At 36.7% G+C, this 22,521-nt stretch overlaps 4 protein-coding genes across 4 annotated transcripts; 3 read left to right on the top strand and 1 right to left on the bottom strand.

The window, feature by feature from the left end:
* On the top strand, positions 1,379–10,496 carry LOC105171648 (synaptotagmin-5). The gene is made up of 11 exons (XM_011092835.2): positions 1,379–1,910; positions 2,224–2,325; positions 3,331–3,381; positions 4,871–4,991; positions 6,260–6,381; positions 6,551–6,649; positions 7,501–7,581; positions 7,662–7,747; positions 8,501–8,726; positions 9,340–9,504; positions 9,784–10,496. Exons 1-11 carry the CDS (start codon positions 1,806–1,808, stop codon positions 10,162–10,164), a joined length of 1,539 nt encoding a protein of 512 aa, XP_011091137.1. The 5' UTR covers positions 1,379–1,805; the 3' UTR covers positions 10,165–10,496.
* Positions 13,751–17,545, top strand: LOC105171653 (receptor-like serine/threonine-protein kinase At2g45590). Its single transcript, XM_011092849.2, has one exon. The coding sequence runs from the start codon at positions 14,018–14,020 to the stop codon at positions 16,007–16,009; it is 1,992 nt and encodes a 663-aa protein (XP_011091151.1). The 5' UTR covers positions 13,751–14,017; the 3' UTR covers positions 16,010–17,545.
* Positions 17,650–18,872, top strand: LOC105171664 (probable carboxylesterase 8). Its single transcript, XM_011092861.2, has one exon. The coding sequence runs from the start codon at positions 17,766–17,768 to the stop codon at positions 18,789–18,791; it is 1,026 nt and encodes a 341-aa protein (XP_011091163.1). The 5' UTR covers positions 17,650–17,765; the 3' UTR covers positions 18,792–18,872.
* Positions 20,693–21,917, bottom strand: LOC105171673 (ubiquitin-NEDD8-like protein RUB2). The gene has a single exon (XM_011092868.2). It carries the CDS (start codon positions 21,741–21,743, stop codon positions 20,955–20,957), a length of 789 nt encoding a protein of 262 aa, XP_011091170.1. The 5' UTR covers positions 21,744–21,917; the 3' UTR covers positions 20,693–20,954.

A 22,521-nucleotide genomic window follows, 5' to 3' on the forward strand; every position in this document is an offset into this window, starting at 1 on the left:
AAAGAGTGTGTAGAAATTCTATTGATTAACAAAAATGAATAAACTCATAAAATATAATTGATAAAAAAAAGAACGATTTTTTTTAAAAAAGTCAAACATGGAGGAAAAATTATATTTTGATAGTGTTGGGTGTAAACCCTTTCAATAATGGGCCCAATGAAACATATTCCTAACTCAACTATTACAAGAAAAATTGGTTACAAAAACTCTTAAAATTACAAATCAATATACGGTAAAATATAAACATATTTTAAACAAGACATAGGATATATTTACAAATCTAACAACAAAATTATAGAAATAGAAAGAATGGGATAAGGTTTAGAGAGCCAGATCCGTAGAGAAAAAGTCCACTGCCACAAAAATCAGCAACCTCTCATGATTACTCAAAACCCAAACAACAACCAGATACTTAAGCAACAAAAACCCACTTGATACCACAAAGGATTCTTACAAAAAAAAAAAAGAAACATTCACGAATAACGTATTAAAAGAAGGAGAAGGAGAACGAATTTTTTATTCTGTTACTTTAAAAACAAGATGTCATGAAAGATTTTCATAGAGGTACAACATTAAAGGCGGAAGGAGAGAGAGGTGCCCAAGAAGGATTTCTAAGACCATGAGAGTCGGTGAGAGGAGAAGTCATAAAGAGGGAGAAGGAGCTAGAGAGAAGACTGTGAAAAAAACAAGAGGGCATAATGAATTAGGGTTAAGGTTAGATGATATAAGTATAATACCAACCGGGTCGGGCAAGTAGGTCGATCTGTGGGGAATGGATTGAGCCAACAAGTGGACCATGTAGTTGAGTGGGTTGAGCCATTCAGGTGAGAGGTAAGACAATATTAGGCTCGAGTCTACCAAAGGGTCATATGTCATTTTTCTTATATAATAATTTTATAAGATTCAAACTAATTATATGATATTATGTCATATTTATATATAATCTATACAAATATTAAAAAAAAACATATATTTTTCATGTTACAAACAACGGTTTGTGACACCACGTGCTGATATTACCCTTAAATTAGTTTTTTTATTTTTTTGGCTAAAAAATGTGATTTTTAGATTTATATAACTTATTTTAATTTAATATGTTTTAATATTTTATGTAAAATATTATTTATTATATGCATATAGAAACGTTGAATCAAAATGTCTAGAATAATAATAAATATATTGATCCATTGCATGATAGATAAAATAATAATGGTAATTTATAATTAATTATGCGTGAATCAATGTGATCACATCTTATTAATTTTACTACATAAACTGCAGCGAATGCAGTGGCAACATAGTTAATAGCTTAGCACAAAACGGAAACTTAGAGAAAGAAACGTTTGGAAATTAATTTCTCAAAAGTCAATGAAAATTGGAAACATAAAACCGACGTTTCGGGGGCGGAGAGAGAGAGAGAGAGAGAGAGAGAGAGGGGATAAACTTAGAAGTATAGCATTTACAACTACCCACTTTATTACAAGAACAACCAACCCGCTCGGAGATATTATCTGTCATTTTTAAATGCCCGCTCGAACCTTTCCACAAATTCGTTCATGCCTTATTCTTGATGACGACAATTTGAAGTAAATTCAGCGGTGATTGTTGTTTTGGTTTTGTTGATGATGTATTGGTAGTGATAGAGTAGTTGCATCACAGTGATTGTAAAAGCAGTTTCAGTTGCGGAATTGGGGTGGGTTTTGTGTAACGTAAGTTTCAATTTGGTTTATGAATTTTAGGGGGAAGTAGGAAATAGGGTTTTGGGATTTTGGGAAAAAACATTGGACGGGAGGAGTTAAGGAAATATGGGGTTGATATCGGGAATGGTGATGGGAATGCTGTTCGGGATCGCATTGATGGCGGGTTGGAAGTACATGATGCAGTATCGGGCCACCAAGCGTGTTGCTAAGGTTTTTGAAGATTCTTCATTTTCTCATAGTGATTGATTTCTTCGGATTTGTCAAATTTTTGGAATTAGATGTTGCTAGTGTTGTTTTGCTGTGAGTTTTATTTGGGTTTTCTCTTCCTGGTGGTTTTGTTCTATTTGCATATTATTATGTAGAAATAAGTTGTGTGCGTTTAGTTTGCATCTTACTTTATAATATGTTGCATAGTATACCTGTTTTCTGGATTTTTAGGTGTTGATGAAATTTGGGAGGGGTTGAAATTTCGTGAATATCTTTATTATATTTCAAAATAATGGTGTTCTTTTTGTGTGGACAGGCGGTTGATATTAAACTACTGAGCTCACTGAACAGGGAGGATATGAAAAAGATATGCGGGGAAAACCTTCCTGAGTGGATATCTTTTCCTGTTTTCGAGCAGGTTAGAGTATTTCTTTATAGTTTTGCTGGTTGACTTGAAGCCTTTGTAAGTGTACATTCGGTATAGAAACCTGATGGTGATAAATCATTTTTGTTTGGTATGGTTCTATGTTCTTTAATATTGCATAGCGAGTTTTCTTTCGATTTTAAAAATAATTCTTCATTCTACTCTGTATCTCTCTGGCTCACAAATAGTTTCTCATTCTACTCTATATCTGTCTGGCTTACAAATAGTTTGTCTCAACTTCCCAACCCGAATAGAGGAATATTGCTTTAGGGAACGTGTTCTAGAACCTAGTTCTTTCGCTATGGATATGGATCTTTAGCTTTCATTTGCATCTAGAAGCATTCTGTTAGTTGCTGTGGAGAAGACCTTGTGAAAAGAGGACTACATTAAGTCTCCAATTACTGTAGGTTGAGGCTTTGCTTTGTTGAACTTGAATTCAATTGGTCTAAAGGAGAGGAGTTAGTTGATGCAGAGGCTTGGATAAGTAGAACATTTAAAAGCTAGTTAAGAAATGAACATTGTTCTTTTGAATTGTTGAATAATAGCTAGAGAGGTAGTTTTGATGCTTTTGGCATTGTTTCCTAGAACCCTTAACTATACTTAAACTAAAAAACCGCTTTGGAAGAGTTTATTTCTGTTCTCGACTTGAGTGTTAATAAAATATATGATGAGACTGTCTCCCTGGAATGATGTGACAAAAGGGTGTTTTCTTATTCTAATATTAATTGGCATCTGATCTATTGCACAGATTGAGAGTTAGAGAATAGCTATGAGCATTTAGAAGGCACAGCCTGTTTAGATTTTCTCATCAATGTAAGACATAGTCCTAGAAAAATATCCTTCTTTTGCAATAAGCTATACCCTTGTTTAAGTTTTAGAGAATTTCATAATTATTTCTTTTCTCCCCAGTGTTAGGTTTTATTTTTTCTGTTGATCAAACAAAACAAAATGGAATTGGTTATTGATGTTCATTTCATGTCCATCTGCTTACCCTTTCAGGTGAAATGGCTGAATAAACAACTGGGAAAATTGTGGCCATTTGTTGCAGATGTAAGCTTCTCTTCTTTCCGTAATGCTCGTCATACTACTTCTGTGAGGCACCTTCCATATTTAGCTTCAGAAGTTGGAATCTGAGAAAACAAACTCCCATATTTAGGGTCCCAATTTGACAAGAGTTTGAGATTAAACGAAAGCTTTAAATTTTATACTCATACTATGACACTTAAGAACATATGAAATCCAGATTGCCCTGTTTCTTAATTTTAGTTGATGTACTCCGTTGTTTGTAACACCACAAAAAAGTTAAGAAACATAAAAGATCATAGACGATTCATAATTTTATAGTAATGAGTAAAACATACATGCTTTGCACTTATTTCGAGACTTTCTTCAAAAACACTAAAATTTATTAAATAAAAACCCAGTAAATCAAAATAAATCTGAATCCGTACAATAAAAGATTATGAAGGAATAACAATGAACAGGATAAATAAATTCATTATTTTTGCTATCTGTACGTACTTCTAGTTATTAAGATTAGCTGAGTTTTATAAATATTCTTTAGTAATAATTTTATTCTCTTGATGGATCGTTAATTGACAAAATTTTTTATTAATAATGTAATGATGCTTAAAAGATTAAGTACCAAAATAATTTTTTTTTATTCGAATTTTTCACATTAAGTTGCTTCTTTACTCTTCATTCTTAGAGCATTGCATTATTAATGTCTGTGTATTTATTTAAGAAGATTCCTCAAATCTTTGTGACTGACTACAAAAGAAGTTGAGAAGTGTTACTTTTAAGTTTTTACTCATAATTTGAATAGAATAAGTCCTCTTATAATTGTTAAGGGGATGGAAAATTGCACTAATTTGTGTTTTGATGACATTCTAGTTTTAATTAGATGCTAACAATTATAACTGTGCTTAATTGTGAGACAAAAATATGAACATTTCTTTCTTAAGGTTTGAATTGTGTTTCATATATAAATAGTCAAAGGATAAAAAACCTAACCCAAAATCTGGTGGATTATTGGAATGATCCAAATTTAGGTTTGAATCCTATTTCTTATTTCATTCCTTTTAATAATGGTCATTTAGTTAAATCTTGCATAATAACCATTATAGCAATATACACAATTTTCATTAAAGCAAACAGTATGAAAAGGATATTTTAGGTAGATGAATAATTACAAGAAACCTTCAAAATTATTCATACTTTTACAATAGGTATAGACAGATAGATTGGTGATGGTAGATGTGTTGATATCAAGGGTATTGGTGGAAGTGTTGTATCACAATTTGGGGACTATCAATTGTCGTACATTTGTAAATGTTATAGTACAATCTCCAAATCTTTTATTAAAGATCGGTCTTCATCTATTTATTTCCTCATTCTTCCGTACTTAATGCAATTTCTGATTTGATAATTGAATGTTTTGCTTGTCCCACTGGTTTGCTTCTACATTTTTTAATTTCAGGCTTGCAATTGAGTGAGTTCAAATTTCTATACTTATTGAATTGAATGGTTCCTTTCCCAGGCAGCAGAGGCTGTCATAAAAGAATCTGTTGAACCATTGTTGGAAGAATATCGTCCTCCAGGGATTACTTCTTTGAAATTCAGCAAATTGTCTCTTGGAACTGTGGCTCCTAAAATTGAAGGTTGCAACACTGTTGACAAATCATTGTTTATTAACCTCATAACTATATCGTGACCAACCTTGCTTCATCTTCTCTTTAATGCTTGAATCAAACTGGTTTACATTTGATCATTTGACGTGTTTGCTGGTGATGGTCCTTTTCAAAATTTTTTGTTGGCTTAAATTTCATTGATGTTAAATCAATCTGTTTTCTCATTTTGCTTCATTATATTTCTTACCGGTTGGGATTGTTATTAGCATCATATTGACAGAATAGATTCTTCTAGACAATGGTAAAGGTGGAGACCTATTCAAAATTTCTAAGTGCGTTCAAGTTATGGAGACTTGAGGGTTTATCTGTGCTCATAATCGAAAACTTTTTTTAACTTAGGGTCATGCTAAAACTCATACAACTGTGTGATACAAAACTAGTGTTTGTGTTGGAAAGGCAATATGTTCAGTCTCTCTACTGCATTAGGCTTCTGTGCTTTCAAGGAGAATCTTGATAGAACAACTTAAATTATTCTATATGCTTGGCTACTTGAATACATCCTGCCTAATCTATTCCCTCAAATTATGGAAGAAAGAAATATATGTTAAAAGTCCACAATATGATGCAAAACTATGTAGTAAAACATTGTTTATGCTGTTATTTTCTACATGATTTCCCATCAAGCTAGCACAGCAAAGCAGTGGGAAGCCTTTCTTGGGGGAGGGTGGTTGTAGATCCACTGAGAAACTCATCCTGAAGTCAAAAGCCTTTCGGAATATTCACCAGAAACCTGCATATCCGCTAACTTCAAACCATTGTTGATGGACCTCACCTTTGTGTTCCAAATTCTGAAAACCATCACTGGCCAACTCCACTCAACAAATTCAAGTACTTCCTATGGCTCTGTGGCCGTAATTGTTTTCCGACCAAGACACTCTGGACCACATACATATTTCAGCGGAAACTTCTTCCCTCACGGTCCATTTAAATTGGAAACTGTTCTCCATTTGCTTTTAGACTGCTTGGAATTATACAACATCAACTACATTATATGCTGATTAGTTATCTTTGTGTGCGAGATTGTCAGGAGCAACTTCACATTAGTTGATAATGAGCCCTGGCGTGTGAGATTTTTGAATTTCTAGAATTTTTGTGGGATAAATAGTTTGTGCAGTTATTATTGCGCCTAATACACACTTAATTGATGCAACAGTTTTATGATTTTCCAATTTGTATTGTCAATTATGTTGTGTATGCGCATCTACCTAATTGCGTGCCAATTACTTAAATCCCTCCAGGAATTCGAGTTCAGAGTCTTAAAGAAGGTCAAATCACTATGGATATTGACCTCCGATGGGGTGGTGATCCAAGCATTATACTTGCTGTTGAGGCTGCACTTGTTGCTTCTATACCCATTCAGGTTGGTGCACAGTAAATTTTAGCTCTCCAGCTAGAAATTTTGGGCCCACCAGGTTTTGTTGTTATAATTTGTGTTGGCACTGTATGTTCTATCTTTTCTAATGATCCTTTATTCATGTCTTAGTATTATGGTCTGAAATGAAAAATTTGCCAATGTGTGTTTGTTGCAGCTGAAGGATCTTAAAGTTTTTACCGTCGTTCGTGCTATTTTCCAACTTGCAGATGAAATTCCTTGCATATCTGCGGTGGTTGTTGCTCTTCTTGCCGAGGTACATTATTGAGCAAACCTGTTTATTTGTTATAATAGACTTGATTCAAGTACACACTTGAATTGTGTGAGAGGAGGCTATGCAAAATATTTAGTTGATGATAAATCTCAAAAGCTGAAGACGAGTCCTTATTGGTGTTCTTCTGGTTATGCTGAGTGATCAAAATTTTGATCTCTGGATGGTGGACTCAAGATTAGAGTATTCTGTTGCTCGAAAATTTGGTTTCTACTGCTCAATAGGGACTATATGCAGTAAGAGGAGTAAACAAATTGCATTATGATCAGGTGGAAAGTTTAATTAGGAAAGATAACTAGTTTCCTTCAATCTTTTGGCATCTTAGAGTCTTTACTTTCCCATGTGTACACTTGTTACAGTGCCTTTACTATGAAATCTTGGAATTCAGAAGTTAAAAGATGAATAATTGGCCCATCAAGTGAATCAAATTCATTCAAGGTGAAAACAAAATCGTAACTAAGATTCTGCTTTGAAGTTTAGGATGATTTTCTCTTGGTTTAGGTCTTCATTGCAGTATGTGATGTTTTCACCACATGAAATTTCATTGGCATGGAGTGCTCTCTGTAAGAAGGTGACTATACAATGTTTAAAACTTCGAAGAGAAACTATGTAACCTAGAGTGAAAATCGAGGTTTTCCAAGATGGAATAGTAATAGTTTACCATATTCACTGATACCATATTTTATCAGCTTTCCTGATGCCATAGACATCCGAAGTCTTAGCATTATCAGAGAGTATGTTGGTTTTGGATCATCTTATTACTATCTTTTTCTTATTAATTTCATTCTTCTTGTTCTTATTAATATATGTGCTTTTTTTCTTTCCCTGTTACTCAGCCAAAGCCACGAATTGATTATACTTTGAAGGCTGTTGGTGGAAGTTTAACAGCTATTCCTGGGATTTCTGATATGATTGATGTAAGTTGTGAAATTTTTCCTTCTTAGTTCAATAATTTTCTTTGTTATTTGGACTGACTAAGTTGTTTTATTTCTGCAAGGATACTGTTAATACTATAGTGACGGATATGCTACAATGGCCCCACAGGATTGTTGTTCCCATTGGTGGCATACCTGTGGATACAAGGTGAATCCATTTATTTTCTTTACTCTTCAAACTGCTCTTTTTAGATTATTATGTTTGACTTCATGTATCTCATCTATTTGATGGTTCGGCAACATTTGAGATTTCATTCTTTGAAAACTTGCATCAAATTTTTTTTTTTTTTGATAATTTTCTTTTCATTTCATTCAATGATAACTACTAAAAGACCAAAAGGTAGGAAGTTAAGCTTGTGACAGCACAGAAATAAGTGAGCTGGAACTTTGAGTATCATGAAACGACACCCAAAAATTGTAGTGGAGAGTTAAGAATGTTTCTTTCTTTCTATATCACTGCTGATAGTGTATTTTCATTTGTTTGGTATATATAGGATGTCAATCATGGTATTACAACAGATGTTTAAGACCCAAAAGTAAGAGAGGGGATGTATATCTTCAGCTTTCTGCAAGGGTTTATACATTTTTCCTATGAGAAAATGGGTTTTGGAAATTAAAGTGGGGATGGCGAGTTTTTTGTAAAATAAGAAATCCATATCTTCTTCTTGGGGATGGTAAGTTTTTTGTAGAATAAGAAATACATATCACCTTCTTGCTTCATGAGACTGGTAGCAAACTCTAATGTACCCAGGGTAATTGGTAACTTGAGACAAAATAAGCATAGCATGAAACTTCAAAATGCATCTGCTACTCCCATTCTTTTGTATAAGAAATACCATGTGAATACTTGTATCAACATGCTCCGAGTGACTGGCTTATATTGTTTTTCTGAATCTTCCAGTGAGTTGGAGCTTAAGCCAGTGGGAAAGCTCACAGTAACTGTGATAAGGGCCAGTGACCTTAAAAACATGGAATTGATTGGAAAATCTGATCCCTATGTTGTTGTACACATTCGTCCTCTATTTAAAGTCAAGACAAAGGTCATAGAGAACAATTTGAATCCTGTTTGGAATCAGACATTTGACTTAATCGCAGAAGACAAGGAGACGCAGTCACTCATTCTTGAGGTTTGTAATCTCTCTACTTTTTGCGTTTTCTCCAGGTTATTTATGTAGTGTTTTCTTGAGTTCCTGAGGATGACCATGTTTCCTATGTTAAACTTTAATGCATCCTAGATCTTCGGAATGCACCTTTTTGTTTTTCCTTAAAGTATGTATTATATCATTCTTTTAGTTTTGGTCCTGAAGTGCCTTGCAAAGCAGTAATTGTGATGTGTGATTCCTTTTCTGTTGTACGTAATTGATGAGAAATTGGTGTTACGTCTCAATTACATGTCATTTGCCTAGTTTCAGAATCTGTGCTGACACATAAAAAAAAAAAAAAGGTCCTCACAGGGGAGAACCTGATCTGTAATGTTGAAAGTTGGAACAACATACGAGTCTTGAGTTCCTGTAGTGCCCTGTGGAAGGGCAGGAAAAAGGCCATATCTCAATGACAACCGCTGTCATTCAGTTATGTCTCACTAAATGTGGAGTATGCTTTTACTAATACTGTTGGAAACTTTGCTTGTCACTCGATCTCTTGTTCCCTGGATTCCTTTTCTGTGTATGGTTAGGTTAGTCTTTGGTCAGTTCCGTTGCCTAAACACTAATGCTTAGAATTCTTTTGTACTGGAAACAGGTATTTGATCAAGACATTGGGCAGGACAAGCGATTGGGCATTGCAAAATTACCTCTGATTGAGCTGGAAGCTGAAAAATCAAAGGAAATCGATCTGAGGCTGCTCCCATCACTTGATATGCTTAAAATTAAAGATAAGAAGGATAGGGGAACTCTGACAATTCAGGTACATATGTTACTTACTATGATTGTTTAAATCTTTCTTTTACCTTAAGAAGTTGGAAACATACATAATAAAGGCTTGTCTCAGTGTCACATGTGGCCAACACTCTCATGTGTGGTATTTAGGAAATTATCTTTTCCCTCTCTCCTTCCCTTTTCATTTTCTTTTTCTTTTTAATGCTTGGGTGGCTCAATCATGCTTAATGTTTTGAAGTTTTGCTGTCCGTTTCTTCGGTCAATTAGCTCCGAGTTTGTTGGTTAGCAAGATGCATCCTGGTTTCAGGTCTTGTATCATGAATTTAACAAGGAAGAGCAGTTGGCTGCCCTTGAAGAAGAGAAGAGGATCTTGGAAGAAAGAAAGAAACTGAAAGAGGCAGGAGTAATTGGGAGCACTATGGATGCCCTTGATGGTGCAGCCTCACTTGTCGGTTCTGGGGTTGGTATGGTTGGTACTGGTATTGGTGCTGGAGTGGGACTCGTGGGAACTGGCTTAGGGGCCGGAGTAGGCATTGTTGGGAGTGGTCTTGGAGCTGTTGGTAGCGGTCTGAGCAAAGCCGGAAAGTTCATGGGCAGGACCATCACCGGCCACTCCAGTTCATCTAAGAGGAGTGGATCCTCCACACCGGTGAACCCTCAGGAAAACGGAGGTGCAAAACCACTGTAATTGTGACCTGGGCATTCGCCTATTAGGTTCTTGTGAATTTAGTCTTTATGATTAGATTGCAGTCTATAAATTCCTTTGGTTTGACTATCTCTGGCGTGGAAGTTGGATGTTCATTTTCCTGATCCTTTTGTGTTTCTAGTGGTGAGACTGGCATCTACGACCACCTCAAGTGGTGATTGCTTTTCTCAACAGGCTGAAAAGGATATGTTCTTTGTGTTATATTCTTACTCTCTTCTATGAATGTAATCTTTGATTGAATTTGTTGGCATTAACTGGAAATGCTCTTAAGTTTTATACTTCCAATAACCATATATATATACTCATTTAAATCCTCTTTGCTGTGCGACTTGCACAATAGGCAGATGAGAGAATCTCATACAAATTCTTGAACCTTTGATGGGAATCCAATTCATGTCCTCTTTTATAGTATATTCTCGTTCAGATTGTCTATCTTTAGTTAAATGAATGCATCTGAATCGACCACCTAAAAAGTCTTATGATGCGGAAACAAAAAGGAGGTGTGTGAGAAGTTTACTTATTTGATAATCGGGCTGGTAATGTTCGTATTGGCTATGTGATTCTCGTAAGAAGATGAATGCATGATGATATTATCTTGTGTTAGTTGAAAAGCTGGCGGTGGTCCATGTGGATACAAAACTCAATATGGATGGAAGACATAGAATTTTCTTTGAGGATTTTTAGTCATAAATTTATTTGTTTGGTTTAAGGCGTCTTAGTATGTCTCTGTTCCATTTCACTTGTTTGTACGTTCAATTTAAAGTGTTTCCACGTGAAATTCTTGGATGAATTGGGCATAACATGTTCACTCAGTTATTATCTTTAATAGATATCTGATTTTGTGAAATAATCGTGAAAACCAGTATACTTTTGTCTTAGGGTAAAAGCGTGAGGTTGCAGGGCATGCGGCAATCTCGTGATTTCATCACTATCGTACTGTTGTAGGAGCGCACTAAGCGAGGACGTAACAATAACACATCTGTTGAGATTTTCCGAGTCCGTGATGGAAAAACGTGGCAACTCTCTCCCTTCACATGCATCTAACTATTTTATTCTTTCTATCATTTTTTTATATGAATATCATATTTGAATCAAAATTTGAATGTAGCTGCTACAATGACGGGAAAAAAATTAACTAACTTATAAATGTATAAATACATAATGCATATAATTGTATAAAAACAATGTATGTTATATCACTTATAAGTTCTTATTCAATGTCATGTACACATAATTAAAATACATCATATCATTACTAAAAAAAATTATAGAATATTGTAGATGAATTATATTATAGCTTTGCATATTTTACATTGTATATATATTTGATGTAATATTTTAAAATTGCATTGATAATTTATCTTTAAAAAAGTTCAATATATATGACAGCACAAGTAAATATTATGTAAGTTTTTTGAATAGTTATGTGAAAAAGAAAATATACGGATTGTAAATTCACAGAGTTCGTTTAGATTCTATACTCATTATAAAAGTTATAATTTTTGTATAGTATTTATTTTAAATAAAAAATTTATAATAATACACATTTAGAATGATTATAATAGATATTTTTAGAGGGTGCAAATAATAAAGGCATTTTTTTTTATAATTTAGATTGATAAAAGCATATTCATGATAAAAAAATTAGTGTATATCATGGGGATCATTTTATTATATTTTATAGTGCAGGGACAAATACACTTAATACATAATTTAGAGATACAAAATATATTAAATCATTAAAATAAGAGATGGAAGAACATAGAAATGGGACTCCCCATCCAAACCTAAAAAGCCTACCAAATATGCCTTCGATATCTACAACATAAGATGCCCCTTAGCTTTGATGCTTTATTATATTAATGTCCACTAAACCAGCTTTGGGTCATTAATTATGGTAATTAAATTAGTGTTTTTCGTTAATTATGGTAATTTAGTTACTTGTCTCGAGAAATATATGTACTAAAAAGAGAGAGAGAGAGAGAGAGAGAGAGTGGGGCTCACGTGATATTTTACCTCTTTTCACTTTCATCTCATGTTGAAAAGTTCAAAAATCTTCTTCTTCCTTCTCTTACATTTAGTACATAAAAAATAGTCAACTACAAAAGTCAAACATCATCATTCTTTTCTTCTCTCTCTCTTTTTTTTTCTTTTTATCTAATTTTATTTGGATTAAGAAAAAAAGGGATAATTTCTCACATTATCTTTGTCCACAATGTTTTTATTAAAATTGGTCACATAAAATGCTATAAGGCTAAGAAAAATGTTGGAAAATTATGTTTAATTATTGTAAGTTACTATTATAATATTTCAATTCGAAAATTCGCTCACAAAAAGGGGAAATTGCGAAGAAATTTCAAGGAGTCGAAATGGAGTGATACAGGTTATTTTTTTTAATTTCTTGTGGAGTAATTTACTGCGGTTAATTTTTTTTTAACCCCAGTTAATTTGTACAGATCATTAGTAAGCACGTGCGATCCGGAGCGCGGGGGGTACATCATACATGGGTGAGACCAGAGTTATTCCTTGAGTACTTGATAACGTCACCAATGGGATGGTGCAGGGAATAATTTGAGGTTTTACACGCGCACCCCACTGGCGAGTACCACGACAACTACAATACGCAGTTTTTTATCGCTTTCCCGACTTTGTCCCGTTGCCTTTGGTTTGTACGTTTTGATCCTCTTTGGTTTTGACCTTTTGTCATTATTTCAGTCCGACCCTTGCACTTGTCTTGAAATGCTGTTCAACCCCTTTTTCTTTCACTATTTTTTCATCTGCATCCAAAACTGAACCCAAATGAAAATCCACTGCATATCTAAATAATATATAAGTATTCATCATATAAGCAATATATAATCCCAAACTCACAAACCTGAAAAAGTGCAGTAGAGAAGAAATTTTGTATCAAAGAAAAGATTAGCTTTCAATGCTGCGGATACAAAAGTCAATACCTTTTTAGTCTGACGCCATTACATCCCAATTCTCTCTCTGGGCTGTCCTCTTTTTCTTTTGCATTAATTATATATACCCAAATCATTTGATTCAATTTTAATGGGATATAAAAATTTAAGTCAAGAGTTGAGAATTACAATAAATCAATTATTAAAAATGAATAATGTGGCATTTATATATTAAAAAAATGACATACTCTTATAAAAATATGTTGAAAGGGTCCCAATGGTATATATTCTTCAGCACCTAAATAAAGAAATTGAAAAAAACACAAGAATTTCCAAAATAATTTTAAAGAATGAGAATAAGAATTGATTGATGTGAAGAGTTTGTTGTTAGTCAACTTGAAATAGAAACCATTCTTGTTTGCTTTACCCCACACTGCGCAGTCTATGCTCAACAATATACAAACATCTCTATCCCTGTCTCTATCTCTATCCCTTACTTCTCCTATTTTATCTAATAATATACAATCAACTATAATGTTTTTATGACCACAAGCTAGTTTATTTTTGCATCACAATTCATTCATTGATATTTTCAAACTATATTTTTAAAATCTGATGAGACTTCAATCTACAATTTTAATTACAAATTATTTTCATAAAAGGGTTCTATGCAGCCAAGATTCTTGGCATAATAAACTTGGATTTTTGATATATCTAAGTGAGAGTGAGACGCACCGTCACCAGGCTGTAGCGGTAGCATTTGAGTCACCAGTTGACAAAACACAGCTGAGAGAGGAGGAGAAGAAAGACGAAACCCGATAACCAACAAACTCATTTGCAGTCTCTCGCACACTCACTGCCCACCAGTCTCTTTCCATCATCTATACATACTCTTTGCTTCCATCCTCATTCCTCCCTCCTATTTTACCACAATGCCACCTCCTCCGGCGCCGCTCCACCATCGCCACGTCCGCCTCCTCCCACCCCTCCTCGCCGCTGCAGTAGCTTTAGCTTTCCTCTTGCTGTCAGTCATTTTTTACCGCAAGATCACACGCAAAAGAACTGTTCCAACGGATCTGAAGCCCCCATTTCCGCCACAGAGATTTTCCTTCTCTCTCCTCCGCCGGGCTACCGACTCATTCTCCGCCGCCAACCGACTCGGGCAAGGTGGGTTCGGGTCGGTTTACAAAGGGGTCCTTCCTTCGGGTCAAGAAATCGCGGTGAAGCTCATGAGCGAAGCTTCTATTCAAGGGGAGCGCGAGTTTCACAACGAGCTGTCGCTCGCTTCAAGTATAGACACCATCTGCTGCCCTTATGTTGTCTGTGTACTCGGATTTTCAACTTCAGACGGGAAAAAGGACTATAGATTTCGGTATTATGATCGTAGGAAGAAGAGAAGAGGAAGAAGGTTAGTGCTTGTCTACGAGTACATGCAAAATGGGAGCTTACAGGACGCTTTGTTAGATCGCAAGTGTGCGGAGTTGATGGATTGGAATAAGAGATTTGCAATCATTATGTCTGTAGCAAAGGGTCTTGATTATCTGCACAATTCTTGCGATCCGCCTATTATTCATGGAGATATCAAACCTTCAAATATATTGCTGGATTGCAATTTTGATGCCAAAATTGCTGATTTTGGGTTGGCCCAGGTGTTGTCCGGAGGGGATGAGAGGGTGGGGACGTTTGTGGAAGAGGAGGAGGAGAAGATTGAGAAGAAAGGGGATGATTACGGGTCGATCATTGAGGAAAATGAGAGCGTGGTCACAGAGGATGCAGTGGTTGTGAATGTGGAACAATCACCGGACAGTTATTGTGCGAGGATAATTGATGAGGAGGAAGGGTTAGGGGCAGTGGAGGCATCGCCTTCCGAGCCTTTGGAGAAGGAGGGCAGTGCTTCCGAAGTGATTTTGGATCGAATAAGCATTGACAGTGGGAATAGGAAAGGGACTGTGGGGAGGGGGAAGAGCGAGTCTGGGAGGGATTGGTGGTGGAAGCAAGAAAATATGAGTGGATTGTCTGATTCTGGGAGGGTAAAGGACTATGTAATGGAGTGGATTGGGAGTGAGATTAACAAGGAAAGGCCTAAGAAGGACTGGATCAGGTCTACAAGTTCCATAGAAGAAGGTGCTAAAGTGGAGCAAAAGAAGCAGGGGAAGAAGCTGGAGTGGTGGGCATCATTGGATAGAGAGGCAATGAGGAAGGAGAAGAAGAATAGGAAGCCAAGGGAATGGTGGAAGGAAGAATTTTGCGACGAACTGGCCAAGAAAAAGAAGAAAAGGGGGCTTAAATCTGATAATGAAGGAGAATTGTGGTGGCAAAGGGATGAAGATGGGGTGGCCGAGAGAAAGAGGAGTAGAAGCAGGGGAAGTAGGAGCAGCATTGACCGGTGGCTAGAAGGTTTTAGTGGGGAATTTCGAATAGGAAGAAGAAACAGCCAAGACTTTGCTAGTAGTGATATCCCCAAGAGTGGAGGTATTAGTAGTACCCCAAGTATGAGGGGAACCGTTTGTTACATTGCACCTGAATACGGTGGTGGTGCTCAGGCATCGGGAAAGTGTGATGTGTATAGCTTTGGTGTTCTCTTATTGGTTACCGTTTCAGGGCGAAGGCCATTGCAAGTGATGGCCTCGCCCATGCCCGAATTCGAAAGGGCTAATCTGATATCATGGGCTCGGCAGCTGGCCCTGAATGGGAGGCTATTGGATCTTGTTGATTCAAATATTCAGTCACTGGATCGAGAACAGGTGCTGTTATGCATTACCATTGCACTTCTCTGTCTCCAGCGATCGCCTAACAAACGCCCCGACATGAAGGAGATTGTGGAGATGCTTTCTGGCAAGTCGGAGCCGCCACATTTGCCATTCGAATTTTCTCCATCCCCACCATCCAATTTTCTATTCAAGTCCCGGAGAAAAGCTCGGTAAGTTCAATTCTGTATCAAGTCTAGTTTCACTAATGTAGAGCTTACTGTGCTAGAGTCTATTACACTTTTAACAGGGTCCTGTGTAGAATTTGGTGGAAGAAATGGAAAGATAGGCAATACACTTTTCATCTGCCTTTTTTCTTTTACGGAGTACAATTCTTGTCCCAAATCCTGATCCCTTTGACCTCTTTGGTAAATGATGAATGCACAAGGTTTCTCTTCATTATTGCTTCCTCACAAAGTGTTAATGCTTAGGAATCCCATGCATGAAGGGTAGGTAAAATATCAATGATAATTGATCTCACTTTTCAAGAGTTGAGGCCCCCTCTTGTACCAACGGATTCAGTGCCATTAGCTTTTTAGAGCTACACCTTTTGCAAGTTTATGGGTGTAGAAGTGGTATAGCCCTTTTGGGACCCAGAAATTATTTGGCTTTCTATCTTGTCTGCTGCCTTAAAAAAGGGGTAATCTTTGTTCAAAAGGGTCATTAGTTTCAGGCAAGAAAAACCAATCTAGGTCCCATTGTCATTCTAAAGTGATTGCTTTCATATTCATCTTCCTTTTGAATCCTTAATGCATAATCCCTTTGACATAATCCGTATAATGCGCAAAAGTAAGCATCCAAATGAAGGTCACTCGAGAAAGAAAAGGTGACTGAAGGCATACACATGGGATGTCTACTGATGTTTGTGTGTATTGTCATCACACGTTGGATGGAAACAAGGGATTTGGGCATCAAATGGAAGTCCCACGACTCTTGTGAGTCATCTTTTCAGAATAAAATTTGAGGCTGTGATAAAAATGGAGCGTTCCCTCAGTACAGACCAGTGCACCCCACGTCACTTGCTTTTTGAGGATATTTTCATCGTGAGGGGGACATTGTTCTTCAATAACCCACCATTTTATGGTTTCCAGATAGACTAAAACATAAAACAATGAAACAGATATTCAATGTACACCTTACATTAAGTATTTTCTTAGTTCTGACTCTACTGGTTTCTCGCATGCTCATAAAGAAGCTAACGAGTGAGCAGACGAATCATAAGTACGCAACTCAAAAGGAATGTATACGATCTGCTGAGATGAATTGTGTTCAAATGTTTAGTTCTGCATGTCCTCTTTCATCCTTAGCCCACTGTACCTCTTTATTGTGATTATCTTCCATCTTCAACCTCTTTCCAAGATCTCAATTCTGTATGTAAGCATGGAGGAGAGTTGACAGATAAGATAGGTGAGTGTGATGAGAAAGTTGAGACTGGTAGAATGAGGGTGTTAATGTGGAGGAGTTTTAGGCTCCTGAGAGCAAATAGTACAACTTGTTATTTTTCTATGGACTTTGAAGTTTGAACCATTTCTGGGGACTAGTATTCGCCATAATTAAATGGGCTATTCTGGAAAAGAAAGCAGACTCCGAAACTACCTGCACACATGTTTGGCCCAAACTTTTCTGATCCAAAACTATTTATATGCTGCAATAACTATGGAGTTAAAAAGGTTGTTGAAATGAGAAATTAATGCAAGCTAAAAGTGGAGAGGATGCGGTGTGTGGTTGGAAGGATTTATTGAATGGGGTGGGTTATGGTATGGACTATGGAGTGCAAGTGAGGTGTCAATTGTTTATCAATTTTGCATGCTGACCTATCGACAACCAACCACAAGCGGTTGCTGCATTAATTAAAATGAAATAATAAATAGGAGTGAGCTAACAGCCACCCTCCTCCATCCATCATCCTCTTACTTCCCATTTCTTCCTTCTCATGTCTGCCCTTCAACCCTCTCTTCAAGACCCCTACAAGTTGCTCAATCTCTCCCCCAACCCTGATGGCTCCATCACCCGGCTCAATCAGATCCCTACCCTACCCCCAACTCCCCACATTCCCCCCCCTTCCGACTCTCCCGCTCCCCTCGCCCTCTCCAAAGACGTACCCCTCAATCCTGCAAACAACACCTTCCTTCGCCTCTTTCGCCCCCTAAACCCTCCTCCTAACACCAAGCTTCCTCTCATTCTTTACTTCCATGGCGGTGGTTTTGTGTTATTAAGCGCCACTTCTTTCTTTTTTCACGACTCCTGCAACCTTATGGCGGTTCATTTCCCTGCTGTTATCGCTTCCCTCGAGTACAGGCTTGCGCCGGAACACCGTCTCCCGGCGGCTTACGACGACGCCATGGACGCTATCATGTGGGTTAAAACCCAAGCACTGCAGGGCGAAGGCGTTGATCCTTGGATGAAAGAGCTCCCCGACTTCTCTAGGGTTTTCCTGATGGGCAGCAGCGCCGGGGGGAACATGGTGTACCATGCAGCGCTGCGCGCACTGGATCTTGATCTCCAGCCCGTGAAAATCGTGGGGCTGATAATGAACCAGCCCTTCTTCGGTGGGTTGCGGCGGACTGAATCAGAGCTCAAATACATCAACGACCGCATCGTCCCTGCGCATGCAGCTGATCTGCTGTGGTCGCTGGCGTTGCCGGAGGGCGAGGATCGAGGGCACGAGTACTGCGACCCGATGGGTGGTGGGTCCCACGTCGACAAAATCGGACGGCTGCCGACGAGTTTGGTGAGAGGTTACGCCGGGGACCCACTGGTGGACAGGCAGAAGGAGTTCGCCAAGATGCTGGAGGCGCGTGGGGTGCGCGTGATACCGCAGTTCCTCGACGCAGGGCATCATGCAGTGGAGATTTATGACCCAGAATTTGCGCAGGCACTGTATGATGATATTAAAGATTTTATACGCTGTGTTGCTGCTGCGGATGATGAAGCTAATCAGTTAAGGTCAATAATGTAATAACCCATAAAGAGATTTAGTTGCAAATTAATTACTTCACTAAATGTATAATAATGCTGAGCTTATGGGTTCATTGTTTAATTAACCAAAAATTTCAAAAATAGTAATATAAAAATGATGTGCGGTTGAAGGAGAAATAAATCTCAGTAGAAAGGTACGTACATCACAATAACCTCAAAAATCAAAACCTTGGCATAGAGTGCAAGAAATTATGTTAAAAAAAGCTCCTCGCCTGTCATAACCTTACAAAACACTTGTATTCGTACAATAAATTTCAAAAATACTAGAAATCAATTCAAGAAACTGACAAGAAGTTGAAAAATCCGCCGAATGCTAGAAACCCATTCAAAAAATCGACAAAAAGTTCTAGCTATGACTATTACATACACTAGTCATTTACTGGGTTTATTTTTCCAATTTTGTGACACTTAGAAACTTAGCTATTCTCGTTTTGAATTGTGTACATGAGTACATCAATAGAAGCGTATATATAAATTTTTTATGACGTCTATCATTACTTAAGATATATACATATTATATTGATAAAATATAGAATTAGCCTTATTCGTTTCAAATAAAAAATTTTATAAGATAGGTTATAATTAAGAATGGTGTATGATAATTAGTGGTGATAAAACATAATGTAATATGGGGTGCTACAATTTTGGTTGGATATATTTGCTTTTTCGCAATATCAATTATTTTTCTACCAAAGTTCACTTATCTTGTTGATGAAGGTAACTCCCGCGAAAAAAAAAAAAGAAAAATAAAAGGACTGAAATTGAGAAAAATTAAAAAAAAAAAAAAGCAGGGCCAAGATACTACTCTAAAAAGTTAAAGAATGAAAAAGGCCAAATGGACTAAGTTACACGACAAAAAATAATAAATTTATGTAAGTTATGACGAACTTCTTTTATTATCTGTTCACTTACATGAACACTTCACTTCAATAACACCTAAATATTCAGTTCAGGAGAATCACAATTCTTTCCACTTTTGATCTTGTTGGTTATGTGATTCTCACTTTTGATTCTATAACTACTAAAAAAGAGCATTTTTTGATCCATGACACCTTTATCGTTATATATTTTCACGAAAAATGCCACGGACCTTTATATTATTTGTCCATAGATTACGAAATTTTTACTTTTGATCTTATAACTTTTAAAAAGTTGCTTTGTAATTTGATCCTATGCATTTAACACGGACGTGATTTTTTTGTTAAATATCTAATGAAATAGTGTCATCAGACCAAAAAGTGTAATTTGATCTTATGCACTTAACACGCACGTGATATTTTTCGTTAAAATATCAAATGAAAAAGTGTCATGGGACCAATAGTGCTACTTTTTTAAAGTTATGGGACCAAAAGTGTAAATCTCATAACCAGTGAAACTAAAAGTGAAATACCTAAATTACAAGACAAAAAATACTATTTCCTCTATTCAATTACTGATATGATAGATGACGAGACATATTAACCATCTTACCACGTTCTGTATGCTCTTGTAACTCAGGTCATTTGATATTTTTATCTTTAACTTTAAGGTAGCATTTTGCATCTTCTAAATATTTTGCAATTTCGTGTAGGATCAAAATACTACCCTAAAAATTAAAGGATAAAAGTTGCTAGCAAAAATAAGCCAAGTGCAACAGTAGTACCAAATTTTAAAAGGTCATATGAAATGCATATGCATTTTTCTGACGAGAAGGATAAACTTTAGTTGAAAAAAGACTAGACTTGTCAAAATTAGAAAAATGCAGAATCAAAATACTACCGTAAAAAATTAAAAGAATAAAAACACCAAATAACCTGATAAGGCCAAAAAGTACATTTAAACCTATAGATGATATTAATCCATAATCATTAAATAAAACCCACTTAAAGTATTGATAAGAGTTTGAGAAATATCCAAGTTAACAAATTTTCTAACAAAAACTATGATTCTACGGAAGAGTGAGAGTCCTAATTGGTCACTACCTACAACACATGACTAGTTATTCTAATGCCAAGAACAACTTGAATTGATAACAAGAATTACTAGTGAAGAAGAAGAAATGGTATTAATACCCTAAACGCTCTATTACCTGAAAATAGCACCAAATTAAGTTGATCTTTTATGGATTTTCAATTATCTATCGTGATTATTAAATTTTAAATGATCATGATCCACCAGAAACACTCCCACCAAAAATCTCAATGGTATCTCCTTGACAAACATGGTGCCATCTGAAAGATCGATCGTCATCCATTACATTTTGTTTGTAAATGAAAAAATACCCTTCTTGTGGAAGATTCAGTTTCAGCTTCCGCAGCTTCCTCTTCAGTTCCCCCACGTTGTCCGAGGAATTCACCTCGACCGGAATTTTTTCAGTACCACATTTGGTAAGAACGACGATCCTCAACTTCCTCGATCCGTTGTTCATGTTCCCAGACGATCGCGACGTAGTGGGGACAGGAGAGGACCGAACAACTATATCTATTTCTGAGTTATCTGACAGCTCGCAGTCCTGCATGGATTTATGATCATGCAATTCGATTCCATTTGCATGGACGGCCAATCGGTTGATCGGTACTCCTTCCATTTCGTGGATTTTTTCCTTGAGCCTTCGAATTGTTTCGTTGACATCCATTTCAAGAGCGATGCCGAGCTTTGATGACGGCATTTTGAGGAGGAGCTGGATCTTCGAGGGTGAAAGCTCATCCATCTTGGTCGGTTGGCTGCCAGCGTCGGAAGGCACCAGTAGATGGATGCGAGACCGATCAAGGATCTCAGAGTTGTGGACATTCAACTCATCTTGGAGGATATTGCCATTGAAAATTAGGGTTTGTTTGGAGATGGGGATGCCCTGATCCTTCTGGATCTTCTCCTTGATCTCCAGCATTGTGTCGAAGTAGCCCACCTCAATGTAGAAAGGGCTGCCTCGACTTGGTTGGAAGATCACATCCATCACTCACTCAGTTTGTGTTTGCGTGCGGTTGTGTGTGAGAGAGAAAGAGATTGCAAAAGAAGAGAGTGTGGAAAAATATACAAGGATAGTTGTAACAGCATCCGATATTGGCTGAATGTGAATGATATTTATATATTTGACTTTTTAAAATTCATTTTGTATCCCCGACTTGAAATCACACCCTATCTTTTTAATTAATTTCAAATAATTCCCTCCAATGATTTTCAGGCTAAGTTATAGGGTTTCGTGAACTACTCTTGAGAAAGTTTTGCATTGCTGATATAAATGATTTGGGTTCCTCGCATTTTATACCTTGCACATATATTTAATTTTGTGGAAATAGGTTGGCATAAAAGAAATAAAGAGCAAAATCCAACGAAGCATCACAGTAAATTCACTAACAAAACTTCCACCCACAACCAGCGTTAAAGAAGAAGAGGAAGAAGCAGTCCCAGCCTCATCTATTCTTTCGATGTCATTATGCCAGAAGTTGCCTGATAGCGATTTGGCGGATTGTTCGGTTTGAATGGCCTAATAGAAAGTGGTCACGGGACGTTGAATGGGCTGCAAGGAAATGGAGAGGAAAACATATGATTAACTTGGCTTATCGTGCACTCCTAGCTGCTTGCATTTACCACATTTGGAGGTTTTGAGACGCTTTGAGCATACGGAGCAACCACCGAATATAATAGCCACCATTATTGTGGAAGATATTAGACAGATGATTATCAGTGTTAATTTATCCCGTTCTGTTAGTTCATGTGCGTTATATAGATTA

This window comes from Sesamum indicum, linkage group LG1 (assembly GCF_000512975.1).
Source record: "Sesamum indicum cultivar Zhongzhi No. 13 linkage group LG1, S_indicum_v1.0, whole genome shotgun sequence".
Lineage (NCBI taxonomy): Eukaryota > Viridiplantae > Streptophyta > Magnoliopsida > Lamiales > Pedaliaceae > Sesamum > Sesamum indicum.